Source organism: Apostichopus japonicus, chromosome 8 (assembly GCF_037975245.1).
Source record: "Apostichopus japonicus isolate 1M-3 chromosome 8, ASM3797524v1, whole genome shotgun sequence".
In the NCBI taxonomy this organism is placed as follows: Eukaryota; Metazoa; Echinodermata; class Holothuroidea; order Aspidochirotida; family Stichopodidae; genus Apostichopus; species Apostichopus japonicus.
This window is the reverse complement of record NC_092568.1, coordinates 37,099,473-37,126,894: the sequence shown is the minus strand read 5'-3', so window position 1 is coordinate 37,126,894 and position 27,422 is coordinate 37,099,473. Positions and strand designations below refer to the sequence as shown.

Here is a 27,422-nt window from a genome sequence, read left to right as displayed (position 1 = left end):
TACAAAAAAAATATGCTCGGGGGGGGGGGGGGGCGGTCGCTCCTTCCTGAAATGCGTCATGTTACCCGACGACTCGGTCGAGTTCGAGACCAGCCACAGTTGGTTTCATAGCACAATTGTACAATTGTTTAAGGCGTCCATACACACACACGCTTTATGATAGACCATACATAGTATATGTATAGATACATTAGTGAGAGAGGAAAAATGGAAACGTCGAAATTGGAGTTGTCGGTGTAAGTGGTAGGGTGAGGCGCACGCCCCTTCCGAAATCCTCGATCCGTCACTAGCTACCGCTTGTGTCTATAATAGGGATCAGCGCTACAATGATGCCACTGTTCCTCTTTCTCTTCCCGGTGTCTTGGCGTTTCTCTTTTACTCCCTCCTTTTCTCCTTTTTCTCTCTTTCTTTTTTTCTTTTCCCTTCCTTCCTCTCCTCCTCCCCTTTTTTTCTCCTCTTTTTTCCCCTTTTTCTTCTCTTTTTTTTCTCCTCTTTTTCTTACCCGGGGGCGCGCGCCCCCAACGCCCCCCCTGGATACGCGCCTGATACTGATTCTTTAAAAAAAAAAAAAAGACTAAGTCTGTGGGTCTGAGAAAAGCCGAATATCATTGCCTAGGCAAGAGGATAGGAATATCAATTCGTACTTCTGTAGACAAACGTCTGTTTTCACCCCGGCGCGTGTGATCCTTTGTCAGTGCCGTATTAATGTAGCATACGCTTATTCAAAGCCCCATAGACTTGAACACTAAATCACAAGAGTTATGTGGTCTCCAAGTCTAGTAAGAAGTTCTCACTAGCTAAACGCTACCCATCAATGCATATCTAACAAGTTGGCCATTCATGGCAATATCAATTTTCCGTATCATGACCATGCAGATTTTTTTGCTACGAGAGCCTGAAGTTTTCGTCACTTGTAAACAAACCTCTTTACTCATTAGTAAACAATTTTCCTACACTGCTCCTGGGAGGGCAAAAGTGGTCTAAACTTGCCTCAATTGACACAATTTTGCCACACATATGCTTCCATTCATGCCCTCAACATCCGAGCCACAAAAAACAGACCCTAATTTATAACATCTCATAAAATTTGTTCTCCTGCTGCTTTTTGGCACTTGGAGCGGATTGATATAGACGCTAACAGGAGTATGCCACCTTATTGCACCTTACTACCGAAGCAGAGTTTCACTTTCAGTATGAATTGAAAAAAAATTATAATTAGAAAAAATGTGACTACGAAGTAAGAGATTGAAATATTCATACATTGTGTTCACGTCGTCCTGTTTGCCTGATCCTTTTTCTCTCTAATAATACTAAATAAATAGACTCATAAACTATGTTCAACCTCACATACGTACACGATGGCTACGCGCCGTTGATACAATTTCGGACCTGTTCGCGTTCCATAGCTATATTGTATTTACACATCATTTCACTAGCACTGCCTTGCTTTTTTGAAGCAACGTAAACAAGTTTATGCTATGTCGAAAGTCAGGGTTTCTTCGGTACCCATACGGTAATTGCACATGTATGCTGACAAGTGCCAGTGACAGATCACAACCCACAAGCTACCAGGTAATATCAAATAATGTTAGCAATACAGCCCGTTTAGGGTGATCATTGACTCTTATCACAAACGGTGCCTTAGGATATTAACACTTCTGGTTCAAACCTCAAGGTTAGTAAGAAAACTAAGAACTGAAGCCGAAAATACCAAAGTTAAGAAATGTTCGTTACCCTCATTTAACTAGTTTTATCACCAAGTTAATAGTACGTAGCATAACTACACAGGGAGCGCCTCCGTTTCGAGAACGGGCGAGAATACTACCACCGCCTTCTGTAGTTTTACATGACAATGTACAGTAGATAGATTTTGGCTACCAACATGCCTAAGAGTCTAAAGAACTATGAATTGTTCTTAAAATACGGTGTCGACCAAATTCTGCAGCACCTTACAAAGGCTAATTGTAAACCTAGCCTACACTAACATAGTTTGTAACTCTATTTTCTATTGTAACGCGATAGTATTTGTAACTCTATTTTCTATTTCAGATTGGCCCTCACCTAGGCTTGGCCAAACTTAGGTTTTTTAATAATAACTCAAGGAAACTAACATAAACAAGGACATAGGTTAGAACAAAAAGACACAAGGTCAGTCATTAAAATACATGAATAAGAAAAGATAAAAATAGTTGGTACTTTAAACAATCAAAACTGGGCAATAGTAACAGACAAGTGTTTTTGTGGCAGGGCATTGCGTAGACCTGGTGCCAGTGTTTGTTCCTGCGATATCAGCAATGTTATCAGGGAGTCTGGGTTTATCCCAAGTGGGGGTCCAAGGGAATTCCCCAGGTCGGGATGTAAGGGAAGGCCCCCTTAGAAAGTTTCAGCATTTTGGCGCTCATTTTAGTGATATGAAAGCTACTTAACGTACATAACTCTATAATGCCAAGGAAGAAAAAAGTGCCACTCACCCGACTAAAGCTTCCAATTAGTTCTAGCTGACTCAATGAGAGGAAGCGGTAAGGCATGTGCAAGATAAAGGCTACAGTGTAAGGCCTATATTGATATCACTACTGATCCCTATTTCATTCAATTAGGCCGATATCCATATCGCAAATTTTCCTATGAGCATTGAAAAATGTTTCCGCCTCCACTTTTGTAAAGTACAGCAAATGTCATTTATCATCAACAACCTATAAACAGACTGAATAAGTCAGCTTCAACGATCATTAGAGGTTAGGTTAGTGTTTATAGAATATATGCACATATGCATGTGGTTCATTGCGGACCACTACAACACCATGTCAAACGTTCACTCAAGTAGGTTAGCGCCTTGCCCTGCAGGATGTTAAAAACAAAGCATAAGAATGATGATAAAAATCCCAGTTGATTACTTCTCTCCTTTTGTCAATTTTGTAGGATTCTCGATTAAAAATGATAATGTCAATTGATTGTAATATACATTGAATCACACATAGAAATTAAATTGCGCTGGCAAGTAATATATAATTATAATCAAAACCCTTCTGAATTGAATGGTTATCAAATCTTAGAAAGTTGCCTTTAAACAGCAGAAACAAGACTACTTTGATAGGATATGGTACATAAACTGCTGATTGATTGAAAATATGCAAACCCCTAAACATATTTACTTGCACCTTGCTCCAAAGATCCTAACATACAGTAGGTAAAGCCAAGAAATATCCAAGTCATCTCTGCCCCATTGTTCTGGAAGGATTAAATGTAGGTCACATGACAGAATCAATTACTACACTTTTTTCTTGATATATTGGAGCGTGGTTTACCCAGAATAAAACTTTCCAGGATACATTAAAATCAAGAGGGGCTTAAAGGAGCTTACAGAATAAGTACAGAATAAGTACAGAATAAGTACATAAGTACTTAAGATATATTCTATACCATTACATATAAGTCACAGCCAATCTTTTCCGGAGACCAACCACTTAACGTCCTTATCATGGACGAGAGTTTACTTCAGCATCTGACAATTTTCTCAAATACTCTAGGAATGTGAAGGCACCCCATTAATCATGGTGATGGTTATTGCTTTGAAGATATTGCAAAGCAGAGTCAAATGCCATTATTCAATTTGCAATAACCAGATTACCAATGTCCATTGGAGACAAGGCTCAACAACACTTCAAAGCAAACAAATTTTTTAATACTGTGGGTCAAGAGAATTTGGTTACTGGTGAGGATCTGTGAATTGTGAGGCAGGCTCTCTCATCCATATAAAGGGAAGGTCTAATGTTTGATATTTCTGTGTTATTCAGTTTGCTAGGAATTCCTATCTAGGATTCTACTGTACTGTAGATATATAACCAGTCCTATTTTGCTAATTAAAGTAAACATTTTTGTGCTTCTTTAAAATGCTAAGTAGGTGTCATAAAAATCAAAATCAATGATAGTGCATACTTTTACTGTAGAAATATAATGCAAGATCTATTAAGGATATTCCTACAGTGAAAATAAGTGCAATAGTACAGTGTCGCTCTGTGTATACATATAGAGCATGTGAGCTCCTTTTGAAGTTAAATGTCCAAATGTTAAATAGTGCAATGTTCAGGAATTTTCAAGAAGGAAACTGCTTTGAGGGAAGACAGATAGGGATGAGTGGCTATATGGGAGTGGGTAGCTATGAAATTCTAGTTAAAATGCGTAGACATGACTGACACTTAGCCTTTCCAGCATATTTGAGGACAATACTAACAACCTTAGAGATGGGACAAACACAACAAGTAGGAAATTTAGGTCCTCTCATTAAATGTTAATATCTGCTCTTGGAAACACCTTGAAATTATCTCAAGTTCATCAACATCACAGAGATAACTGGGAGAATGGGTGAAGGTGATGGGGGAGAAATGAAACTTCACTGGGTTATAAGTAGTTTTGTGGTTACTGCACGGTTGCTATTAATATTCCTAAATGTACTGTAAATATTAGTGACTTAGTTTGGATTTTGGATAGAAATTGCACAACTGTTTCATGTGATTTCCCCATCTATGATCAATTTTAAGAGAGGAAATTGCTATTGATTTTTTACTTAGATAGTTTTATAATTGCAGAATTGTATTGTTTATACCAGGGAATAATTTAGTGTTCAAATTTTGCATAAGCATTTTAAAAAAGCTCTCAAGTTTGTCTCTTCTAAATCTACTATGGTTCCTATGTGGAAAAACTGCTACAGTATGTACATCCTTGGACTTGTATAGCAATTTGACCACCGTTCTGCGATGGGATACCTTATAAATGATTCCCTGCATGCAGTATGTATCATTATTGGTTGCAAATTATACCTTTCTCTTCATATCAGTTGATTTTCAAGAACTAATCACTTCCATGTCTCTACCATTACTGTACATGTACAGTGAATATCATATTACTACAGTCACTGTGATGATGCAAGTGAGACATAATTTATGCTAATTGTTGCTAACAACTGTACTTGCTGGGAACCATCATTGTTATTCTGCCCACTTGTGTATCATTCCAAACTATAGTCACATAGACCCTCAGTAGTACCCTCCTTCTGTTTGTCCGTTGGATTCTACCTATTGTCCCTCAGTTGTACTAATGGACTTCTGATCGGTTCTTGCCTCTGTGTAATTTGCCTTGATTGGTTGACATGTACATATAGTAAACCTGTGTCAAACCTTAAAGGGAGCATACTTAGGAATGTCAGAAATAATTTATGCAAAGACAAATATTATACTGCACGGATGACGTGACATGTGAATATATAGCTCAGATTACAATACTTTGCTGACTGTTGTCAATCTTGGTCTTAGGTACAGTATATATACTGAAGATGTAATAGACAGAGTTCTCCCTCTTATTATTTCAGCACCAAATAGTATTCATTAGAGTACTGGCCATCAGCATGAAATTGTACAGCACACTACTGTACCCTCACAATCATATATGTATCTGTCTATATTTGGGAGAATGCTTTGCATACAGTATATGGCTTTATGAGTGTGATATGCATCTTACGCACAGCCGTTTGAGTATCAGTCTGTGCAGTGATAGGTCTAACTTATGTCTCCTTTTTATGATCGTTTTTGCAGGTACTCTCGATGCACGAGACTGTCAGCAAACAACATGGTTTAAAATATAGCGTCAGATCCGGAGCGGGATGACAATAAAGTCGAAAGTCGATATCTGACGACTCCAGAACTGCAGAGACGACCGGTTCGTCAGAAAGATTCGCCACAAAGCATACATGTTGAAAATGGTTCAAATTTCACGCCCCAAGCAGCGGATGTGTTTCTTCACGATCCTACTGGGTATTTCCTGCGTCCTATACATGAACTATCAGGTGGGACCGTCGGAGAAGAAAGCTTGGAGGGACAGGTCTAGGCCCGGTCTCAGCAGGGTGCAAGATGTTAAGGAGATACTCTTATTTGAAAATTTGGAATCATCCTTCTCATCCAGTCAAGTTTCTACCGAGGATCCTGAAAAGGGCTTTGTAATACCTAACGACGGAGGAGATCCCGATTTCTATGGTGTGATGTTCGATGCCGGTAGCACAGGCTCCAGGGTCCACGTCTTTCACTTTGTGGCCGCTGATGGTAAGAAGGATTGTTGTGAATTTTGTGGACCTTGTTTAATTGTACACTGCTTACTGTATTCCTCACTTACACAAGTACCTTCCTCTGCATGTAATTCTGCGTACTTTAAAAGCTAGTTCAGTCTGCTATGATTTGACAATTAATATCCTATCCTCCTTGCTTCCATCCCCCATTCCCATTTTTTGGGGCGAGGGATGGGGGGGGTATCATTTTGAAGAAAGTTTGCTAACTTTTCCTTGAAAACATTAGCTTTGAGTTTCTTTTACAGTAAGTTGATAAGACCACTACTTTCAGAAATGAAATTTAAGTAAACATATTACATGCGGAAGGAGAAGCAGTTGGAATTATGTAGGTGCCACAAGAAATGACTCTGTATATGGAATTATAAACACATATAATGCCCCATCTTGGTAACTTGGTTCTGGTGATGTGAAATGTTGAATTTGCTTTAATACCTATCATTGTACATGATTTGTGATACCATAGATGGTCAACACATTAAATTGTCTTTGTTTTACATTTTTCTCTCTCATGCAATAAAGATTTCTTCACCAGTAAATTAAATCACAGTTTCATTTAGACGCAGACACTTCACAGACCTGGAGTCACATCTGAATACAAAATTGTCGTTTAAGTTGCAGGTTCCTCACATAACCAAGACAAGGGTTCATTTTACTGCCATACATCCATCACTATCGTACACTATGCATATATATATACTTCCAAACCTACTGTTGTACCATGACTAAACCATCATGGTGTTTAATTTGTTGCTTATACCACACAATCTATCCTGCCTCCTTACAGTAAGTAGACCTTTTCACCCACCTCCTAAAGTGCTTGTGATAGCCATGTTTTAGTGGCAGACTGGCAGAAAGGAAATGATTAGGGATGTACTTGAGATACTGTAAGTTCTTTTAAAGATCAGGCTGATAAGGCTTGTCTAATCTAGTAAACTTCAGTTTAGTTGATAACAGTAACGTGTAACCTTTGACCTATCCTGCATTAGATTATAGCCATGGAAGAGATATGCAGACTTTATTATTAATTTTCTAGTTCAACCAGGGCTATCTTTCACACACAAGTAAGAATCACCAAATCCTGTCTATCACCACCAAATCCTGTCACACCAAATCCTGTCTAACATAAGTTCCCAGTAGTTATTAACACAATGTTGATTCTTGTTTAGTGTTGCATAATGCATATCAAGCTAATTTGTAGTACTAGCATGTCTGCATACCAAAATACAGAGAGCTGAACTGGACAAATGACAAAACTCTTTGCTGGCCCCTGTGTTTGCCAAGTTTAAACTTGTCAATGAAATCTTGCTTTATTTTACAGCGCCAAACAGTGACGATTAAACTGTGGAAGCTAGCCGCATAGCAAGCATCTTAAGTGCTTCATGTCTGGTGGCTATCCAATGTATATTTCAGTTTTTTGCTCAGTTTTTGGGTTGTTTAAAATTTGGAAGACCTTTCAGTTGGGAAAGCAGTTAATATTTGATGTAAAACCCACCTTACTTTGGCCGCCCACCAGGGAGTTGCAGCCTCAACCTCCCAGATGCTAGGTTTCATTGCTCCTAATGCTGCTAACTGTTATCCACTCCAACAGTCATAGATATTTTGAGGCCAAACTGAATTATGTACAGGGAATAAATTATTATTCAGATTTGGTGTAGTAGTTTTGACGTGGCTGAATTTTGTCTCTTTCTAAAATATTATGGTCTCATGGTTGAAAAACCGTGATACATTTTCGCAATCGTGTAGCAACTTGATCATTTTGCATAGCAATTTGCGATGCGAGAGTTGATCAATTATACCCGGATGTACGTAGGTCAATAGATCTATGGCGCTATTATTTGCTGCTTTTTTGTCCAGTTACTATGTTGTATCTCTGTCTCAGTAGAGCCAGCCATAGGCTAGGCCACAAATTTGTCACCGTGGCTGTGAAAGTGGTGACTCCCTATCTGTTATTTCTGGCTAAAGATCTGTTTATTAATTGTGAAGAATTAGAAGACTTGTCTCTTCTGCATTAAGGCTTGCTTGTTCCCACCCTGTTCAAAGGTAACACTGTTGTGGCCTTTTAACATGTCATGCAGTGCAGTACATTCAATAAGCAGCTTCCTCATGGCACAAATTAATCACTGAGGTAATTAAATTAGCAGCATCTGCTGATTTCTCTCTTTCTCTGTACCAGCAACATTTGACAAACATTTAGCAGGCATCCTTAGTAATTGTGTTCCATAGGTGCAAAGAATTTGGCAAGGCTCATAATTTGATTTTTAAAGCCTTCCAGCAATTCTGTACACATATCATAAGGTAATGTACTTTTACCAGTACAGTAAAACTATATGATATGATTATTCTGTCAGCAATGTGCTGTATTGTAATGTATTATGCACATTAATCAGCTAATATTACTCTGCAAATAATAATTAAAAATCAGACAAAATGAAAGCAAATTAACCAGTAGAGCCATTTGATCAACTTTAACTTGAAGGAAGTGTGCACTGTTGTGTACAGTAGTACAGACCTATAATGCTTGTAGCAAGAGATCCAACCCCATTGTCAGTGTGCATTGTGCAGCATGGCAAGAAATTATATAAATATGTGGCAAGGTCATTCTAGCCTTACAATTATCTAGTTGACTAAGTCTGTGGTTTTAATAAGTACTGTTAGTGCGGTATGATGTCAACTTTTCAAACAAGGTTATAAAGCCCAGTGTCAGACTTGTAGTTAGTGGCTGGGGAAGTGGTGGAGGGAGGGGGGGGGGGGGTTGGAGCATGGCCCTCACCTTTATGGTCATTGGGGCATATATATGTTCAGTTGTGGGATTTTCTCAAAATCAATTTAAGTACTTGACATACCAAAGGGAATAAATATTCATACTCGCCTTCATGAATTTCTGTGAATACTTACAGTCCTGACATTTTTAAAACCTAACTTCTTTAATGTAGTACTTACATGGTAGATAATAAGTTTAGATTATTAGTACTGATGCTCATACCAAGGCAAATTCTATAAATACTCATGATGTTTCACTTGTCTGGTATTACAAACTGTGTTGCTCAGTGTTATGAAGAGACAAATTGTTAATCGTACATGACTTGTTAGGCTACAGACCACCCGACCACTGAACAGTACAGTACCTTTGACATGCTTGACAATCTGCCTTGTATGTATCTGGCTGTTAATCAGTAACAACTGTTTCCTTACAGTAAATTAATTCCTTTGTGAATACCACATCAACTGATCAATATATTATAACCCTGATTGTTGCCATTTTTGTCTAGTTACTCCAGGCTGCTTTTATGAACCTTTGGCTTTATCAAGGCTCTTTGTTATGGAATTTGTATGAATCACTTATTTTTTTTTTTTTTTAAAGTTGCTTTCTTAGGTTTGTCGCCAAGGTTTTCCAAACCTAAATATGTTACTTAGAATAATACTCAAAATATAATGCAATTGATCATACTAAGACACAAAGTTAATGAGAAAACTTAATGAATCACTTTGGTTCAGTCCGTCACATTTAGGTTGTCCGGATGCTTTTCATAGTTTAGTCAATTTGGAAGATTTATCGAAAATGTTTGACTGACACTTTGCTATTTAAATGAAACTTACAATCTGAAAGCTAATGATGTTTTCTATAAGGGCCTCTTTCCATCAAACATTACACATCAAATATTTTATTCAAAATCAACTCGAAAGCTGCTTTACAAAAATTAATTTAGTTTACTTGTGTTTGGATTCATGTCTATCATTTTTCCCACAATTAAACAATATTTTTAAACTTTAAACTCATGGGATTATAAAATTACTTTTATGCTTGGATCATAATCTAGAGTCATAAAAAATGTTTAATTATAAATGTTGCTTTGAGACTCAAAGAAGATTTTTAAATAGTGTTTACAAAGTATTCATCAGCCTTAAGAGTAAGTGCAATAATACTATAGATGGTGTAACAAGTTCATAGGTAACCTATAACTGTTGTATTACAGCAGGTTGGTAATTAACAGTGTCGCAGAAGCAAGAATAATTTCAGTGACGTTAAAGGACAGCTTAAGGCAAAAAATTACATTCCATATGTCGTAGACCATTCAAACATACTAATTGTTAGTCCAGGTTATATTCCTAGATATACTGTATATAACCCATTTATTTTTCAAGAAATGACCATTAAAACAAAAGTGATGTTTATAAATTAGTGCCTGGACTATTTTGTCTAATATACACTTGTAGACCATAAGGTCACTTCCTCAGATATTCCACAAAACTCAATGGGGCAAGCATTTATAAGGCTTCTGTGGTTTGAAATGTCATGGTTTTTAAATTTATACACAATTTTGTTTGTCAAAGGCAAATGGTGTTGAATGTCACCTATTAAAGGGTGATCTGATGTTTATACAGTGTACAGTTCCATTAACATTTAGGCCTGAGGGGATTCAACAGCTCTGGAACCTTAAAGGAGCATTCCAGAATTTTAGCTAATTTAAAGGTGAATATTATGAAAACCTCGATAGCTATAAGGAACATTTCTTTTCGCTCTCCAGGACTATAAAATGTCAAGCATAAACTTCTGCCTAGAAGGTCTCCCTTTAAATATCTGATTCAGATGGATTTTGAGCATATCAGCTCTCAAGCACTCTCTCACCTTAAGTGTCTTCCTTATAAAAGCTCAAACCAGTAACACCTTCTTAGCAAACAAGCTAGACCAGTCTTTAACAACATGAGTCCATGTCCAGACCTCTTATTCCTTACAGTATGTTTCTTATCCGTTTGACAAATAACGATCTTCCAGTCATGTCACTGAGTCTTGTTGGGGGACACCACTGTTTGTTTTACTAAACACACAGAATCATCCCTCATTTTCCTCATTTTCTTTCTCATGTAGGTAGCCCACCAACCCTTCTAGCAGAACTGTACAACTATACCAAAGTTGGTCTTTCAAAATTTGCCAAGAAACCAGAGGAGGTAAGTTGTGGCGAATTACTATTATAATTTTGCCATTTCTTATCAGTTATGAGTGTTAATATTACAATGAGGCTTTCTTATTCCCATAAAAGAAAAATCTTGTCACTGTCCTTATCATGTAAGATCCATCAGTGGTGATATGACTTCCCCTTTAAGTTTGATGTAAAGAAAGAAAATTGATATTATAGACTGCTTCTGTGTAAGCAAAGATAAGAAATTACTGTGACCATTTTTCATATTTATTCAATCTGCCAACAGGGTGCATCTAGCCTGAAGCCACTGCTGGATGCTGCATTAAATTTCATCCCAGCAGAAAAATGGTCTTCTTCACCCGTTGCTCTCAAAGCAACAGCTGGTCTGAGGCTGCTCCCCGAGGAGGAGGCGGATGCTCTATTAGAAGCTGTAAGTGTATATATGTGTCTGTATGTCTGTTACTCTGTTTCTTTCCGTGTTCCGATTTGTCTCCCGAAAGAAATTGCAATCTGATTTTTGCCTGTTCATGAGCTAACCTTCTTCTAAACCAGGGGTGGGCAACCTTTTTGAACCTGAATGAATGGGCCAGATAAAAGGAGTGAACAATTCACTGGGCGGCACCAAACCAACCACCTGCTGTTGATTTCAAGCCTTTGATTCCGAGGACTTTCAAGAAATAGGTGTGTGTACTTAATCGGTATTCACAAAAACATAATGTCAATACAGTACAGTTGATAATTAATTGGGATAATAGGCCTACCTGACAGCCTCATTAGTGCCGATAAATTCTAAGCAGCTAGCTCGTTTTTTGTGATGATGTAAAATATATCGATTTTTTTTCTTTTTCTTGAGACATCTCACGGGCCGCCAAAATTTCACTGGCAGGCCGCATGTGGCCCGCGGGCTGTAGGTTGCCTATCCCAGTTCTAAACTCTCTCCACTCAAAACAAGTACAGTTAAACTATATGATATGATTATTCTGTCAGCAATGTGTTGTGTTGTAATGTATGTGCATTAATCAGCTCCTATCTGCCCAATTTGCTAAATTTGGTTAAATACATTTTTTGTTGTGCGGCTTCTCAGTCACATTCCATTTGTTCTTCCTCTGTCAAAGCCCACCATTCTGCAATAAGTACCCTGTGTTTGACGATCAAATTTTCATCATGAAAGATTGACTAGGTTTCAAGCATTTTTTAGAATCAGTCTGGTTTTGCTGTGTCCTAAATCAAGTTTTTCTTCACTACCTACTGATGCAGATTTGATATCCTTGATTTTATTGATGGCTTTTCATGTCTGTAACAGTTTCTTTAGCTGGTGCCCCCATTTCTGGTATGACCCTTGTCTCTGGTTCGGATATTGAAAATTACATAAAATTCCAGTTTGTTAACCTCACTTTTCAAGAGTGGACTGCAACTAAATGGAGAAATAGACCAAATTTTGAAGAAAAAAAATACTTGCTTCATTTTGTGTATGTGACTAGTAGTACTCTAACATGATAAATTGTTGGTGTGAGAAAAAAACCCAGACATAAATATAATTATTATTTGTCCCATCATTTTGCATTCTCTGGGTATAAAATTTCTCAAGGAGGATTGTTATTGTTTGATCAATTACAATGTAATTAAACTGAGTGATAGTAACAAAATTATGGTAAATTTGCCTGGAATTTGGTCACCATATGACTTAAGCATTACATATTTTTGTCATTCAATGTTGGTTACTTCAGTTTTCACTGATGGAGAAATATAATTTATGGATCCGAATGGGCGCCTACAAGCAATATAAAGTGATCTTGATTAACATGAGTTACAAATCCTGACATGTTTATGACACCTTGCTGCCGTTTAATGGCGGCGGGGAGGAAATAGCGTTCCCCTCGGCTTGTCATTTTTTGTTCAAATACTCAATAAGAACTGTGCAACGTGAGAACCTGCCAAACTTCCTAATTGTGTATTACAGCATGCAAACACATCTGACACAGTATCATTTACTACCAGCATAGTGTGTCAACAGATGTCTGTTGACATTTGTATTCATGAATATGGTGTGTGCAAAATAGAGCTGCATTGAATTCCATGCTAATTAAGTTTAACAGGTATAATTTATTTGTACACCACATGTAGGCGTTGGCTGCCTAGTCATAAAGACAGTGGTACCTACTGTGACACCTTTTATAATTTTGTTGTAATCTGTGAGGTCATCAAGTGTTCACACCTTTCATGGTGATTCTAAATAATTCTTTAATCACTCTATAATTATTCTCAGACTTCGAGAAGTTAAAGATGAAACAACTACATGTCTCCTTGAGGAATGTATCCTTGTGTCTGGTAGCAAGTTTGACCAACTTAGCTGAGTGACCAATATCTGATTTCTAGCATAATTGTGGGCAATACTGATAATTTTTTATCTATTTTGTTTGAAATAATAGAACTTTATGTAGGTAGCGGCAGGCCACAAATAGGTTTAGGAAATGCCAGGAATCTGGAGTGTTTATTTATAATTTTAATCATGTAATATAGGAAGGAGGAGAGTTGGTTACATAACATATAGGTCGGAGGAGAATTGGTCAGGAGAATGTACTAGGTTGGAGGAGAAGTGGCCATGTAATATAGGGAGGAGTAAGTCTAGGTAGGATGAGAAATGGTCAAGTAATATATTAGTAAGGGGAGAAGTGGTCAAGAGTATGTACCTGTAGGTTGGAGGAGAAGTGGTCATGTAATATAAAGGGAGTAGTAAGTTGGTAGGATGAGAAATGGTCATGTTATATACATTATAAGTAGGAGGAGAATTGGTCAGGAGTATTTAGGAGGAGAATTGGTCATGTATATATAATATTAGTAGGAGGAGAATTGGTCATGTAATATACATAGGAAGGAGGAAAATTGGTCATGTAATATGAGAAGGAGAGTTGGTCATGTAATATTAGAAGGAGGAGAATTGGTCATATAATATTAGAAGGAGAGTTGGTCATGTAATATTAGAAGGTGGAGGAGAAGTGGTCATTTATTAGGAGGAGAATTGGTCATGTTATATGTAGGAAAGGAGGAGAATTGGTCATGTAATATTAGGAGGAGAATTGGTCATGTAATATGTAGGAAGGAGGAGAATTGGTCATTTTATATTAGAAGGAGGAGAATTGGTCATGTAACCTTGAAGGTTTTCCTTTTTGCTTTTGTTTAGTGTTTTCTCGTTTCCAATTGCTCTCTTGAACTGTCGTCAGCCAAACTTTTGTCAACCTGGAAATAACATGACCTTGGCTATTTCTAGCAAAGTGTTAATTCCACATGTATTCATAATCCATTTAATAGCATGACCTTGGCTATTTTTAGCTTAGTGCAAATTCCATGTATTCATGTGGAAGTCGCAAATATTCAAGAGGTTGACATAGTTTTCTGTCTTCCTAAGAACTTCTTCAGTTAAATTTAGCTATATCTCCAGTTGTCACTAAATATTTCATTACGTCCTATATACTTTCAGGTTTACCAGTTGTTTTGTGATTCACCTCTCCATGTCGAAGTCAAGGAGAAAAGCATAACTATTCTAGAAGGGAACATGGAAGGCATTTACATTTGGTTTACTCTTAACTTTCTTTTGGGTAAGTATTGAATCATGTTGTAAAGGGATCCCTGTAGTTTTCCAGTTGGTTGCAACACCTTCAATATTCCATGCCTCCCTCCCCCTTCTCAACTCCTCCTGCTGCCTCCCACCTCCGCCCCTCCTCCTGCCTTCTCCCATAGACCCATCACCTCTCACGCCTACCATCCCTTTTCCATTTGCTCCCACCCCCCCCCCCCCCCCCGTCAAATTTGTTGTACAAAATATTGTGTAAATATTTCCATTCCTGTGTTATTTAGACCTGTGAACAAGCTCCTTGAATGTATTTAAACCCAGTTGAAAGTTCAAGAGGAAAACTCAAATAGAACAAACGTTGTTTAACCCAAGAAATGCTTCAAGAAGTTTGGAATGTGCAGTACGTGTGTTTAAGGTACAGTAGGTGTGTTTAACCCAAGTGAAGTATTTTACCAAGCAAATTTAATTTAATTTAATTTAATTCAAAGATCGAGAGTCCACAGCCACTTCAACCCATCAAATAAAATGAACATTGGTGTTATGAAGGTTAGAGTGATGGCCCTAATTGCAATTTGATTCATGAATGATTTATTTTCATCAAGCTATCTCTGGTTGAGTTTATCATCGATTGCGTTTGTATTTTGAAATGCGATAAATTAACTCTTAATTTAACTTGAGTGTATTAATGCAAAGTTCTAACCTACTGTAAGTGTGGTCACTGTAGAAGGCTCTGGGAACTCTAATTTGTATTTCAAAATCGGGATGCAATTATACCGGTGCTGTGGCCGAGTGGATAAAGGCGGTGGCAATTGAAGCAATGAAGCTTAGCAATCGGGAGGTTGGGGGTTCGAAATCCGGCCGAGTCATCGAGTCATAGTACGATGGGATTTTGTTTTTCATACAAGAGCAATCTAGGGCTTTCCCATCTGAAATGACTTTCTAAATTTGATATAAAATTGTTGAATTGAAAGCCACCGGACGTGTAAGTTGTAATCCATAAGCTCTGACGTGTTTCTCCCACATTTGTGGTCGCTTAAGCATTGCAAGAATCATATTACCTTATCATTATCATTTACAAAGTGAGATTATTAAATTTAAATTTGGTCAAGCTAAATACCAGCAAATAATAATCGCCACCTTATTGCTACAAATTGCTGCCAGCAGCATTCTGACAGGCCATAGGGCTAACACAGCTAAATCCCTGGTAAATGCTGGACTCTATATTTATCCACTGAAGTGTGTGTAACTTTTTGCTCGCCGAAACTCTGACTATCATGAACAGAGCATACAAGTGATTTAAACTAGTTTTGCCAAAAATTATTTTGAGAGACTAATGAAGATCAACGGATACAACTAAACATTGAGAGAAAAATCTAGATAGAAATAAGTCCCTGGGTATTTGGAAATTTGTTTACTAGAAGAGAAAAAACAAGATGTTCATGAAATGGTGGAAATCTTTAGGTTTAATTTGCATTAGAAACAACAAGTACTTAATTTAATCATATGTTTCAAATGATAGTATTCTAGTGAGGGGGGGGGGGGTCCACGGTTCCCTAATCTTCCTATTAAAGTAGTGTATTGCCTCTTGGAGTGTGATAGATAAGGGGTAAAATGCAAGCTATTATATTTATCATAACATGTACAGATATTCATAGAATGTCTCCTATGCAATCTGTTTAAAGTTCACCATGAAGGGGCAAGTTTGTCACTTGTTTCCTCACTACATGTTACAAAAATTGGAAAAACAAGAAATCATTACAAACGGCCCTTTAGCACCATCGCTAATGAATACAGTATACCAGACCAAACGATACGATGTTCACTATACCAACGGGGTGGTTTCTTTCAAGTTATGCAGTTTCCCCTTCCGTGGATGATACAGCCACACAGCATATTGGCTATAATTATCGATTACATTTCCATTTCAGGTGTACTAGGATCTTCAGATAAATCAACAGTTGGGGCCTTGGACCTAGGAGGAGGATCAACACAGATCACCTTCGTTCCAAACTCTCCCGACACTTTAAGGGAAGGGGAGAAACTGAACTACATTGACACGTTTCGATTCCTGCACAAAACATTTAAAGTTTATACCCATAGGTGAGTGCTGAATTTAATTATCCCCCCTACCCCCCTTCCCCCTCCTCTCCTTTTTTTTTTTGGTTTCTGATCTTCACACACTAAATATTGACTTTAGTTGTGCCTTCACATATTAAAATCATATTAATAAATCAGATATATGGGAACTTGATGCATTAATCTAGAGCTTTATTTTTCTTTATATTGGCTGGAATTGTTGTGACAGTCTGAATCTCTGACTAAGCCTTGTGATATCTACACATAATTGGGTACCTTCAATTTGACAATCAAATGGAGAAGACAAAATATACCACAACAGTAGTTGCAATTTCCATCTCAATAGCTTGGACCTCTAGCTGGAGAGATGGGTTGTTTGATTGACAGGTCTACTTTGTCTGGCTAAACCATTGATTCTATCCTGGAGTGGCCCATAGTTCATGTTCTGTGATGTCATAATGCCATATGTTCTTCAAAAAGCTTTACTTTCTTATTCTAACCTTCCTGTTAATTTATCCTTGAGACCTGATACATTTCCAATGTTTGCATAGCTGTGAATGTTCTCTGTATTAAGAAATTTGATTAAAATATTATTTCTTGGCGTAGAAAAACTGCTTTCCTATGTCAATAAGTGATCCAAAGATTATAGAGAAGAACCCCAAAACATTTCCAGCTGAATTTCCACGGTGACATCATTCACTCTGCTGCTGTTGCCAGGTGCATTCACATTGTACCACTAAATTTAAAAAAAAATCAATTCATGTCTTTGCCACACAAAATGGGACACGAATGTGATTTCCACCTAAAGATGCAGACAATTTTCAGTATGTCTCTTAAGCAGTCAACTTCACAGCCACTGGAGTATTCCTTAAAACATTTGTGTGGTTGCCATGGGTTGGATGGTAGTGAGTTTATAAACCATTTCATCTTATACAGAAAACTCTCTGTTCCACAGAGTTAGAGTATTAAGTTGCTTGTTTCTTTTGCATTTTCATTTGGCCTAAATTTATCATGACTTGTGCAATTTTGGTGAACTAATGTAACAAACATGTCATGTTTATAAGCGTGATATGATCTAGTAAAAGAAAGAGTGGGTACCAGCATTAGATAATTATTAAGTAAATATCTCTTCAGCTATCTCGTTCAAAAGTCTGTTTTGTAGCTGACGAATTGTTATTTAATATCTTATCGGTCATCTGGGTCTAGAGTCTATTCATTACTGATAAATATCCGTAGATTTGATTTGATTCTAAATTCGTTTCTTTTCAGTTATCTTGGTCTAGGATTAAAGGAGGCGAGGCTTCAGACCATGAAGCTGGATCATAATATCATATCAAAGAAATTACAACCAACTACTTCAAAAGGTTAGTAAGACAAACCCGAGATAATATACAGGGATGCCAGAATTCTGGCAATAGCCAGAATTCTGGCTTTTTCCCGATTTTGAAATTTGGTTCCGGCTCCACACAAGCTTTACCTTCCAGTTGAAACACACATGAGCTTTTTCCGCAAATTTCTAACTATTATCCTAACACACTGTAGCATACGCAAATTGGAGCCTATACCGTAATTTTTTCTCTGAATTTTCATAAAGTTCCGATAATTAGCTTAGATAGTCTTTGGGACATCCAAGTCCTCACAGCTTTCAGGCCCTAGGGGCAACCCTGTTGGCATCCCTGTTATATAGCTCCATACCAAGGCAACTTCCTTTGTAGACGGTGCTAACTGTGTAGATTATCGTCACGCTTAGGAGTTCCATATGATTACTCCTCACTTACCTGTCTCCTCACAACTAATGCACCTTGCAGTAATGCTGCTGTTGTTAGCTGGGGCAGAAACCGCCGTTATTTGTACTGGCTGTGCTTAAAAAGTTATATCATCCATGTGTCTAAGAGAGATGGCTGGACCCCTCCACTGGCCCCTCCCCTTTGAAAGTTGAAGAAAGTTGGGTAAAATGAAGGTGCTTAGATGCAATGGGGTGCTATATTGTGCAACTTTTGAAAGAATGTTGAAGAAATTTTTGGATTGTTTAGGTTGTACTGCACAGATGTTTGTTATGTACATATGTACTGTACACTATGATGTTTTTTCTTACTCTTCTTTCTGCCTGTGGGAGAGGGGGCAATGACCAACTAATGATCTCCCCTCCCTAGAAATGATACCTGTTTTTGTGCCCTTGGGTTGTGAGGAGACAGATAAGTTTGTCGCTCAAAAATATCCAAAGCAGGTTAGTTTCCCAAATGTTGGCAGTTTGAACAACATATAAAAGATGGCTACAGTCTGTTGAGTCTGTTAAACTTTGCAATGTAAAGACACCGATGTTGTTTATCTTTGAAAACTGTTCTGCTTTTTCTCCCGTGATTACAGGAAATGTTTTTTACTCATCATGTTTACCACCAAATACAACTCACTCGTGGGAATTCAACGGATTAACATATACGGCGCTGTCCGTCAGCACCGATATAGGAGCAGTCTACGACGAATGTCGAAGCATCACCAAACGATACATCAACGACATGAACGTTCATTCGCCACCAGAAGTTTACTCCATGAAGTTCTACGCCATGTCCTACTTTTGGACGAGAGGGTCAGAAGTTCATCTCATCGGTGAGAGATTGTTTGTTTCACTATCCGGTTAGGCTGCAGAACAGTTGTGTCGTGTTGAGTTGTGTTGTGTTGTGACAGTGTAATGAAACGAGTCAATCAATTTCAAAAATGAAAAGATTTCAAATTTGAGTTAAAATGTTGAATTGGAAGCCACCCGACGTGAAAGTTGTAATCTATAAGCCCTTGCAGGCTTTTCCCACATAGGTGGTTGTTTGAGTGTTTTAAAAAGAACTGCCTGATATTACAACTCCCTATAAAGATATATTACAACCACCATAGTAATATACACCAAATAAACCAACCACCTGACCGCTTTTGTGTTATGTCCCTCTTCCAAATATGAAATATTTGCATTTTACAAGAAATCATAACTTAACCACATGGTAGGTAAGTCACTGTAGCTTAAATTACAAGACAATATCTGTTTACAAAATTTACCTCCCAACTAACTAATCTATAAAGTGAAAAAGATGATGATTTAGCCTCCTAATAAGACTTTCAGTAAATTTCTGCCAAAGTCAGTGTTTGCATTCAGTATTCAACAATCTTTGCTACTGTACGATCTTTTTCATCAAATTATTGTAAGCAACAGCAAAAAGGCAATTTTCAGTGGCATCGACAGCTACCAAAATGTGGTTGGGATGGGGGGGGAGGGGCAGGGGTATAAGACTTGTTGGGTCTGTTGTCTTCACCAGAAGAATTTTAAGTTTCTAGATGCTACAGTGGCCCCAATGGACATGAGTACAAGTTCTAGTCCAATTCCTCTTAGTGTGGGCACCAGTACAGGGTACAATGCTGTAATATGGGTACAGATACAGCCCCCTGCTTGCCTGAAGGATTCTATGTTATTTCATGCATATAGCTCACTATTCACATGAAAACGCACTGCTTTCATGTTATGGTAAAAATTCCGTTGAGTGGTTTTTTGTTTGCACCATTTCTATGAAAAACATCTGTTTAAACTTGTTGTGCTACAACCGGACCATTTGTAATAAATGATCTGTTTGAATTCCCTGGAACACACACTACATGAGTTGTTACTCTCGTGGTATTAGAACTTAACTCCTAATCGTGGTTATGTTATTTCTATGGGCTTGTTGCAGCCGACTGCAGCAGGGAAATTGATTTTTTGGTTGTTGCAATTTTAATAAATACAGCTGTATTTGTAATAAATACATCTGAACAAACTTGACTTTGGACACCTGGAAGATAGATTTTATCTGAGAAAGCACACAACCATTAGCTTTTAGTTTATGTGTTGTAAAGGTTTTCCTTACTCTTCCAACAGTCATTTTCAAGAGACATTTCAGGGGTAAATCTATTTTTCACTGATGAAATAGAAACATAATGTAAACACTTTTGATTTAATTTACATTAAGTTCTTACATTACGTTTTCAAAATATTTATAAGTTTCACAGCTGGCATCATTATTGAACTTAAAGCAAACAGGTTTGATGTCATAATTGTACAAAAATACCAGTCAGTTTTTTTGCTTTTTTTGCCTTATTTTCAGTTTATAGTGTTGACCTTGCATTAGATATGGTTTCAGCTTTACATAGAAGAATGCTTATTTAGCAATATATCAATGAAAGTAGTACCTTCCTAATGAGTCACATCCCAATTCTGAAGTAGAAGTTTGGATGGAAATTTGGCAAAAAATAATAAAACAGATTTGTCGTTGAGCTTGTATGCAATCTCTCCTGTTTGCTTTAAGCTCACTTTTGGCACAATACATGTCCACTTCAAATGAAGAATCTTCTTTCAAAATTACACCAAGCCAGTAAGTTTTGCAGTAGTTTTAGTGTGAGGTACCTCTCTCTGTTTTCTTCATTTCCCCCTGCCCCCCCCTACCCCTTTATCAATTTTTCCATTAACAGTACTTTGAATCCTATCAGCCATTTTTCAGTGAATTTATTAAAGTATCTCTTTGACTTGGTATTTGTTTTTCTACAGATGACAAGGTCGGAGGTACAGCCACTATGAATGATATCAAACACACAGCTCAGAAAGGTAATTACAAAGAAATAGAATGGAAACTTCCTTTGTCTATATTCAAATATGTTTTATCTTCTTTTGAATTGATTAACTTTACTTCTAATAAATTCTATGACCTTTAACTACGTCTCCTCAAAACTGTCGTCAGTTAACTGCATTTGGTGAACTTTTGGGAATCTGATCTTGAGTTTTACATAGAGATCAGATTAAAACAAAAATGTAAATGTTATGCATTTATTACATTTAGATCAGAGGTCCACAGCCTTTAAGGCTCAACAAGCTCACCTGACCCCCCCCCCCACCTATCAAGATCGACGCTAAGGATGTATGAAAGCTTAGACTACGAACTTGATGCTAAAGAGGCTAACCTAGTCGATCTCTGTCGTTAATTTATAATGAAATGTAGATTAAGAATTGGATCCACCAAAAAGAGAAATGAAGGAACCACTTTTGGGTCGTGCATCGTAGCATCCAGACCAATATATCAGACTAGAATCATTCTTTAAAATCTTCTCCTGTTCTTTGGCATGATTGGTGGTTTCATATTTTTTTTTTACGATTTATTATGTCTACTTGCAGAATATTGTTTCTATTATTTTACAGTTTGCAATAATGTACAGGAGAAACCGTTTCTATGTATGGACATGGTCTTCATCAGCACTCTTCTCACTAAGGGTTATGGTTTTGAACACGATGCCGTTGTAGAGGTAAAATTGCTCAAAGTTGAGGCATAAGGAAAGGTTTTGTGTAGAGGGGGAGGGAGGGGGGTGGGAGAAGTGGTGATTTGATCTGAAATGGGATGGTATAGTACAAAGAAGGGAGCCAACAATTTTTGAAGTGAGTGCTTCCCGCTATTGTGAATGCACCCTCTTCTCTGTGCGGTCCTGGCAAGAGGTGCGTATCAGTGTGTTATTTGTAACAACCAATCAGAGACAGGTATATGGGTATATCATCGCATGTCAGACTGTACCAGGAGACTGCCAGTGTGTGTGTGTTAAGGTTTGCAGCCAATCAGATACAGGCATCTGGGTAGTCTATGTTATGTCAGAATGCACTAGGAGACTGTCATATTGTTTGACTAAGCCAATCAGGAGCATGTATGTGTCTACTCTATGTTTATGTTATGTCAGACTGTACTAGCAGGCTCTCACAATGTATGTGTTATGGCTCATAGCCAATCAGAGACAGGCCTTTCGGTGTTCTCTTTCCGATCCAGCTTTATCCTTATCGTTAATTGATGTAACTTAACATTGTTACTCTTGATAACTTCTGATAGTTTCTCAAGAGGAGTTGTCACTCACATGATAATGTTTTGTTTTTGTTTTGTAGATCTGCCCCAAAATTGGAAAATTTGAAGTCAGCTGGGCGCTTGGAGCTACAATAGATCTACTTCACACCCACTGGGACCACTTAGCGAAGGAAACCTGATCTCGAGCAGACTCATATGGTTCATATCGTTGCAGATATTGCCTGAAATCGGAGATTCTTTACATGAGTCCTTCTTATGTGTTCTAAGCCCTGGATGCAGTTATTAACGAACATAAATGGAAATCAATTATTTCATTGAAGGGGTTTTCTTTTCTCAGTGCTATCATCTTGAAGTACCCCTCGTTAGTTCAGCCCAGCCCCTCCAGAGCCATTCATTAATGGAAACCCATCTGGAAGGGTGAGTGTCTGATTGGCAAGCATGAATTGTTTGGCTTGGGTTATAACCTTTGTGGAGTCTTTCAAATGGGCGAAGGAATTAAAAGAGTAAGGAGGGAAGGGAGGGGGGGGGGTGGTTTTAGGATAACATTTTTATGAAAACAGGATTGTGATTGGCATGCCTTTCCTCTTTTGTAGATCCACTATTTTGTATCGATTGCAAGTTTTTTTTTGGTGCTTAGTATTTAAGAAGACCATATTTACAGTCCCAGCAGTCCTCTTTTCTAAATCCCACCTATTCGTGAGTTTTAATCAGAGATGCTATCAGTCAATGCTGTGACTGGGTGTAGTTGCTGTAAATGCATGTTTGAGTGCTCGGTAGGATCAAAATTGCAAAATAATTAAAAACTTTTTTTCTTTCTTTTTTCTTCAACTTTTTACACTGTTATTCAGGTCACTACTGGTAGGAAGTCTTTGGTTTTAGTTTTAGTTTTGGGTGATTTCAAAGCTAGACTGCAAACTTGCAATAGCATTCTTGAAGCTATAGATACTTGGTTTTAAGTTTTGGGTGATTTCAAAGCTAGGCAGTCAGCACCTCATGTTACTTCCCCAAATCCTTGGTTTTCTTTCTCAGGTGTAAGCAATGTTCTCTCTTTGTGTTTCCTCCTCTTCTTTCATGTCATTAGTTTTCTTCTGTTGGGTTTAAATGAAAACGTGTAATGAGGTATGTGTCTCATAACGTTTTGGGTGAATGCGCTGTGAAGATGGTTAACTAATATTTCCAAGACTTTTTTTTTGCTCCATTAGATAATTGTGTAATTAAGGTAAGGCAGCACTTTTCCATTGTTTTTCATGCTTTATTGTTATCCACTTTCTTTTCTGGGGAGGGTAAGGGGGGGGGCGGTGAGGGAAAGTGACTGGTGTGGTGGAAGGTTAATAAGTCTTCAATAAAAAAGAAGTTATAGAAGCCCTACATTTACACCAGACTAGAGATCACTTGATTGGGCTCTCGACTAGGGGCGGAAGAAAGAATTGTAGACGCTATCGCTATAGTAGTGTTGTAATATTTATGAACAGAGGTTATGCAAGAGTGTGTGAGTGTTGCGTGAATTTGATGAAAAGGTCAAAGGTTATTGACACCATTTTCTGAATTGATAGCTTCCTGAAAGCTTTTATACCTAAAGTTTGGAAAAGGACAAACACAATCCAAGTGGTAGACCTGCCCCCTCCCCCATCTTTCTTTTTCTCCATCTCTTATTGCCCTCTCATCTCCTGTCTTTGCCCCTCTTCCCCCCCCCCCCCTGTTCCCCCTCTCTTCCCCTCTGTCCCCCTCTCTTCCCGTCATATCTCTTTTCAGCAAATACTGTCATTCTCAAGATTATACAATTAAAAGAGTCAGCAATTACCGCCAGTATTCACCTCTCTCGTTCCTTGGTCTGTAAATAGAAACAAATTTGAAAGTTTGTTACTTTTGTTTCACTTTTAATTAAGTCATGGACATTATCCATGCAGGCTTGAAAGGGGAATGAAAAGACTTATGTTGGTCTTTGGAAAATGTTAGTTTGGATTGGTGAGGTGTTCCTCCACGGTTTATGCAATTTTTTTCATTTCAATACTGGTCAATATCGATATTATTAATTATGTTTTGTATCTCCTTGCAAAATCGTCCATCGATGGTGATAGTTTGTTTTATAATTAGCAAGATGTACAGAAAAAACAGAGATTTTGGAGACATTGGTGATAGAAGTCTTGTTAAACCAACAGTATCATACGTATGTAATTATCTATGCAATTTGCACCTTTTTGTGTCAGTAAGGGAAGGGGGTGGCAGGGAGGGGACAAGTTGGGGAGGGCAAAAGGTTGATGTTGAGATTACCAATGTTGAATTCATGAATAAGACTTGCTTGTTTTCATCATTGAGCAATTGTCTGTTTCTTGTAACATCGATTGCTGATCGATTGAAGAAGAAGATGTTAAACATTATGTTTGAACAACAAAAAATTTCCTAAATTTGTTAGATGGTTTCAAAGGTTGACTTCAGGAAAATGAGATTTTTTTTCCATGGAAACAAAGGATGATAAAATTTCAGCCATAAAGGATACCTTATCTTGAAACCACCACCACTCCCTCCCTCGGCTACAATGTTTCAACATGATTTTAAAAGCAGGGGTATTTCTTCATCTGGCATAGTTCCCTTTGTTCCGAATGACTTCTAATGGCTTGAACGTCATTTTTCCATTAGCCTTTTTTGAATAGTTTCATATTAGGTTTTGTGTACATCTCTTGGTCTCTCTTCTATGGTGATACTTTGTGTCTCACTATTGTTGGGTAGTTTTTCCTTTTTGTTGAATTATTTTACCCCTTCACAAGTGAAGATGGGTTTACTTAATTCACAGAATTTCTGTTAATTATAGTACTTGGAAGCATTTGAAATGCTTTCAATATGTAATTGATTTTGTAAGTATGGTTCAGTGTATAGACAGGCCCAAACTAGTTTGTTTCAGTGTATTGTCAGGCACTAACTAGCAGTTGTTTCAGTAAAACCATATAGATAGCAAATGAAGGTAGCTTAATGCACTTTCAAGATGTAGGATGGCATTTAATTTAAGTATGAGTTCAGAATGTTTCGTCCAGGCGCATAGCGGGGAATTTGCCAAGGGAGGGGCGAAACTGTGGATTTGCAAACTATCTAAGCGTAGCGCCACCATGTGTTGGCGCGAAGCGTACAAGAAAATTTTGGCTGAAAATGCCCCCCAGATCGCTGGAAAGGGCACTTCTCAGGCCTTGTAAGTTGCATCTTAGCATTTTCTCCCTTTGAAAATACTAGCGATTTCATAAAAACATTAAAAAAAATATATAAAAAATATGCTCAAGGGGGGGCAGCTGCCCCCTTCGCCCCCCCCCCTGGCTACGCGCCTGGTTTTGTCTGTCCTGAGTTGGTCCGGATGAAACAATTTGGTGTCGCTAAACACTGGCTTTATTTTGATGTTGTATTGTTTCATCTGTTGCCTATCCTGTGCTTCTTTTACAATGAATATCTGTGTTTTATTTAAATCAGGTGTATTTTTTTAAGACTTTTAGAGCCTGGTTACTACTTGTTGCAATATGTTCTGTGAGTCTCACAGCACTGAGATATAGCTATGCTTTGTTTACAGGTATAAGATTTCAAACTGACATGTTATATTTCTGCTATTTATTATATAATCGAAATTACTATTGTTTCTCATTGAGTACTCTTTGTATTTAAGTTATCTGTAACTCAAGTTTTCTTTTCAATGAAAACTAACTTTGTAATAAAATGTCAAAAACACAATTTCTCAGTTTTCCTTTTTGTTTTGTCTTCATCACATATACCAATGACAACAGCTTTTATGACATATCCATCAATTGTATTTGAATGAAGGAGGAAGAGTTTCATAGTTACAACCATCCATAGGCGTAGGAGGCCGGGGGGCTGCAGCCCCCCCAACCAAAAATTTTTGTGAAAATTCGGGCAATATGCTGAGAATTTTCTGGCACCTACTAAAAGAAGAAAAATTTGCAGTTGTGTGTTTCAATTTTGTGGTGAAAATTTGGGCAATATGCTGAGAATTTTTCGGGCGCCTACTGAAAGAAGAAAAATGTGCAGTGCGTTTTTCAATTTTTTGGGTGAAAATTCGGGCAATGTGCTGAGATTTTTTCAGGCACCTACTGAAAGAAGAATAATTTGCAGTGTTTTTTCATTTTTTGTGTGAATATTCAGGCAATATGCTGAGAATTTTTGGGCACCTACTGAAAGAAGAATAATTTGCAATGTTTTTTTCAATGGTTAAACTGATATTAGTATTATCGTTTATTTTTGTAATGACTTCCCCAATAATTTGAAACCAATATGGAAGGGTAATAACACCGAAAATATAACCAAATTTTTTCGCGCGCTCGGTGCGCGTTCAACATCTTAATGTGCATACCATATAGGCATTCATCGGCTAGTGGTATGTGATGTAATAACCGATGAATGCCTATATCAGGCGCGTATCCAGGATTTTCTAACCCGGGGGGCGCGAATTACTATCTAAGCGGAGCGCCACCATCGGTTGGCGCGCAGCGTACAAGAAAATTTTTGGTTTTGATACCCCCCAGATCACCGGAAATAGCACTTCTCGGGCTTGAAAATGAGCAACCAGATGTACACTTTTGCCTGAGAACCAAGTATTGCCCAAAATTTTTTTCCATCCATAACCCTTTTGAAGATTGTCACCAGTCACACATCATGTTCGACCTGATTGCATGTCCTATGGATGATTGCTTTTGTAGGTGATTCTACGTCACGGCCCAGAATATCCGAAAGCCCCACTTTTGAAGGTTTTAAGCCCATTATTTGTTGAGAATTTGAAAATTCACATTTCCCGTGAATAAAATCACTTGAAAACATACCCATAATGTTGCATAAAATTCAATCTATGGACAAGCAATATAGAAAAACCTCCTTGAACCCCTAACAGACAGGTCAAA

At 37.7% G+C, this 27,422-nt stretch overlaps 1 protein-coding gene across 2 annotated transcripts; it reads left to right on the top strand.

The window, feature by feature from the left end:
• Positions 1-1,436: 1,436 nt before the first annotated feature.
• Positions 1,437-26,241, top strand: LOC139971846 (ectonucleoside triphosphate diphosphohydrolase 5-like). Of its 2 annotated transcripts, none has more exons than XM_071978620.1 (11): positions 1,437-1,572; positions 5,589-6,092; positions 10,983-11,062; positions 11,321-11,464; positions 14,513-14,630; positions 16,534-16,705; positions 17,951-18,045; positions 19,049-19,288; positions 21,243-21,299; positions 21,888-21,991; positions 22,614-26,241. In XM_071978620.1, exons 2-11 carry the CDS (start codon positions 5,744-5,746, stop codon positions 22,710-22,712), a joined length of 1,458 nt encoding a protein of 485 aa, XP_071834721.1. In that variant the 5' UTR covers positions 1,437-1,572; positions 5,589-5,743; the 3' UTR covers positions 22,713-26,241. The 2 variants fall into 2 exon arrangements, with proteins under 2 accessions (XP_071834721.1, XP_071834720.1); XM_071978619.1 differs by having other exon boundaries at positions 1,510-1,675.
• Positions 26,242-27,422: the final 1,181 nt, after the last annotated feature.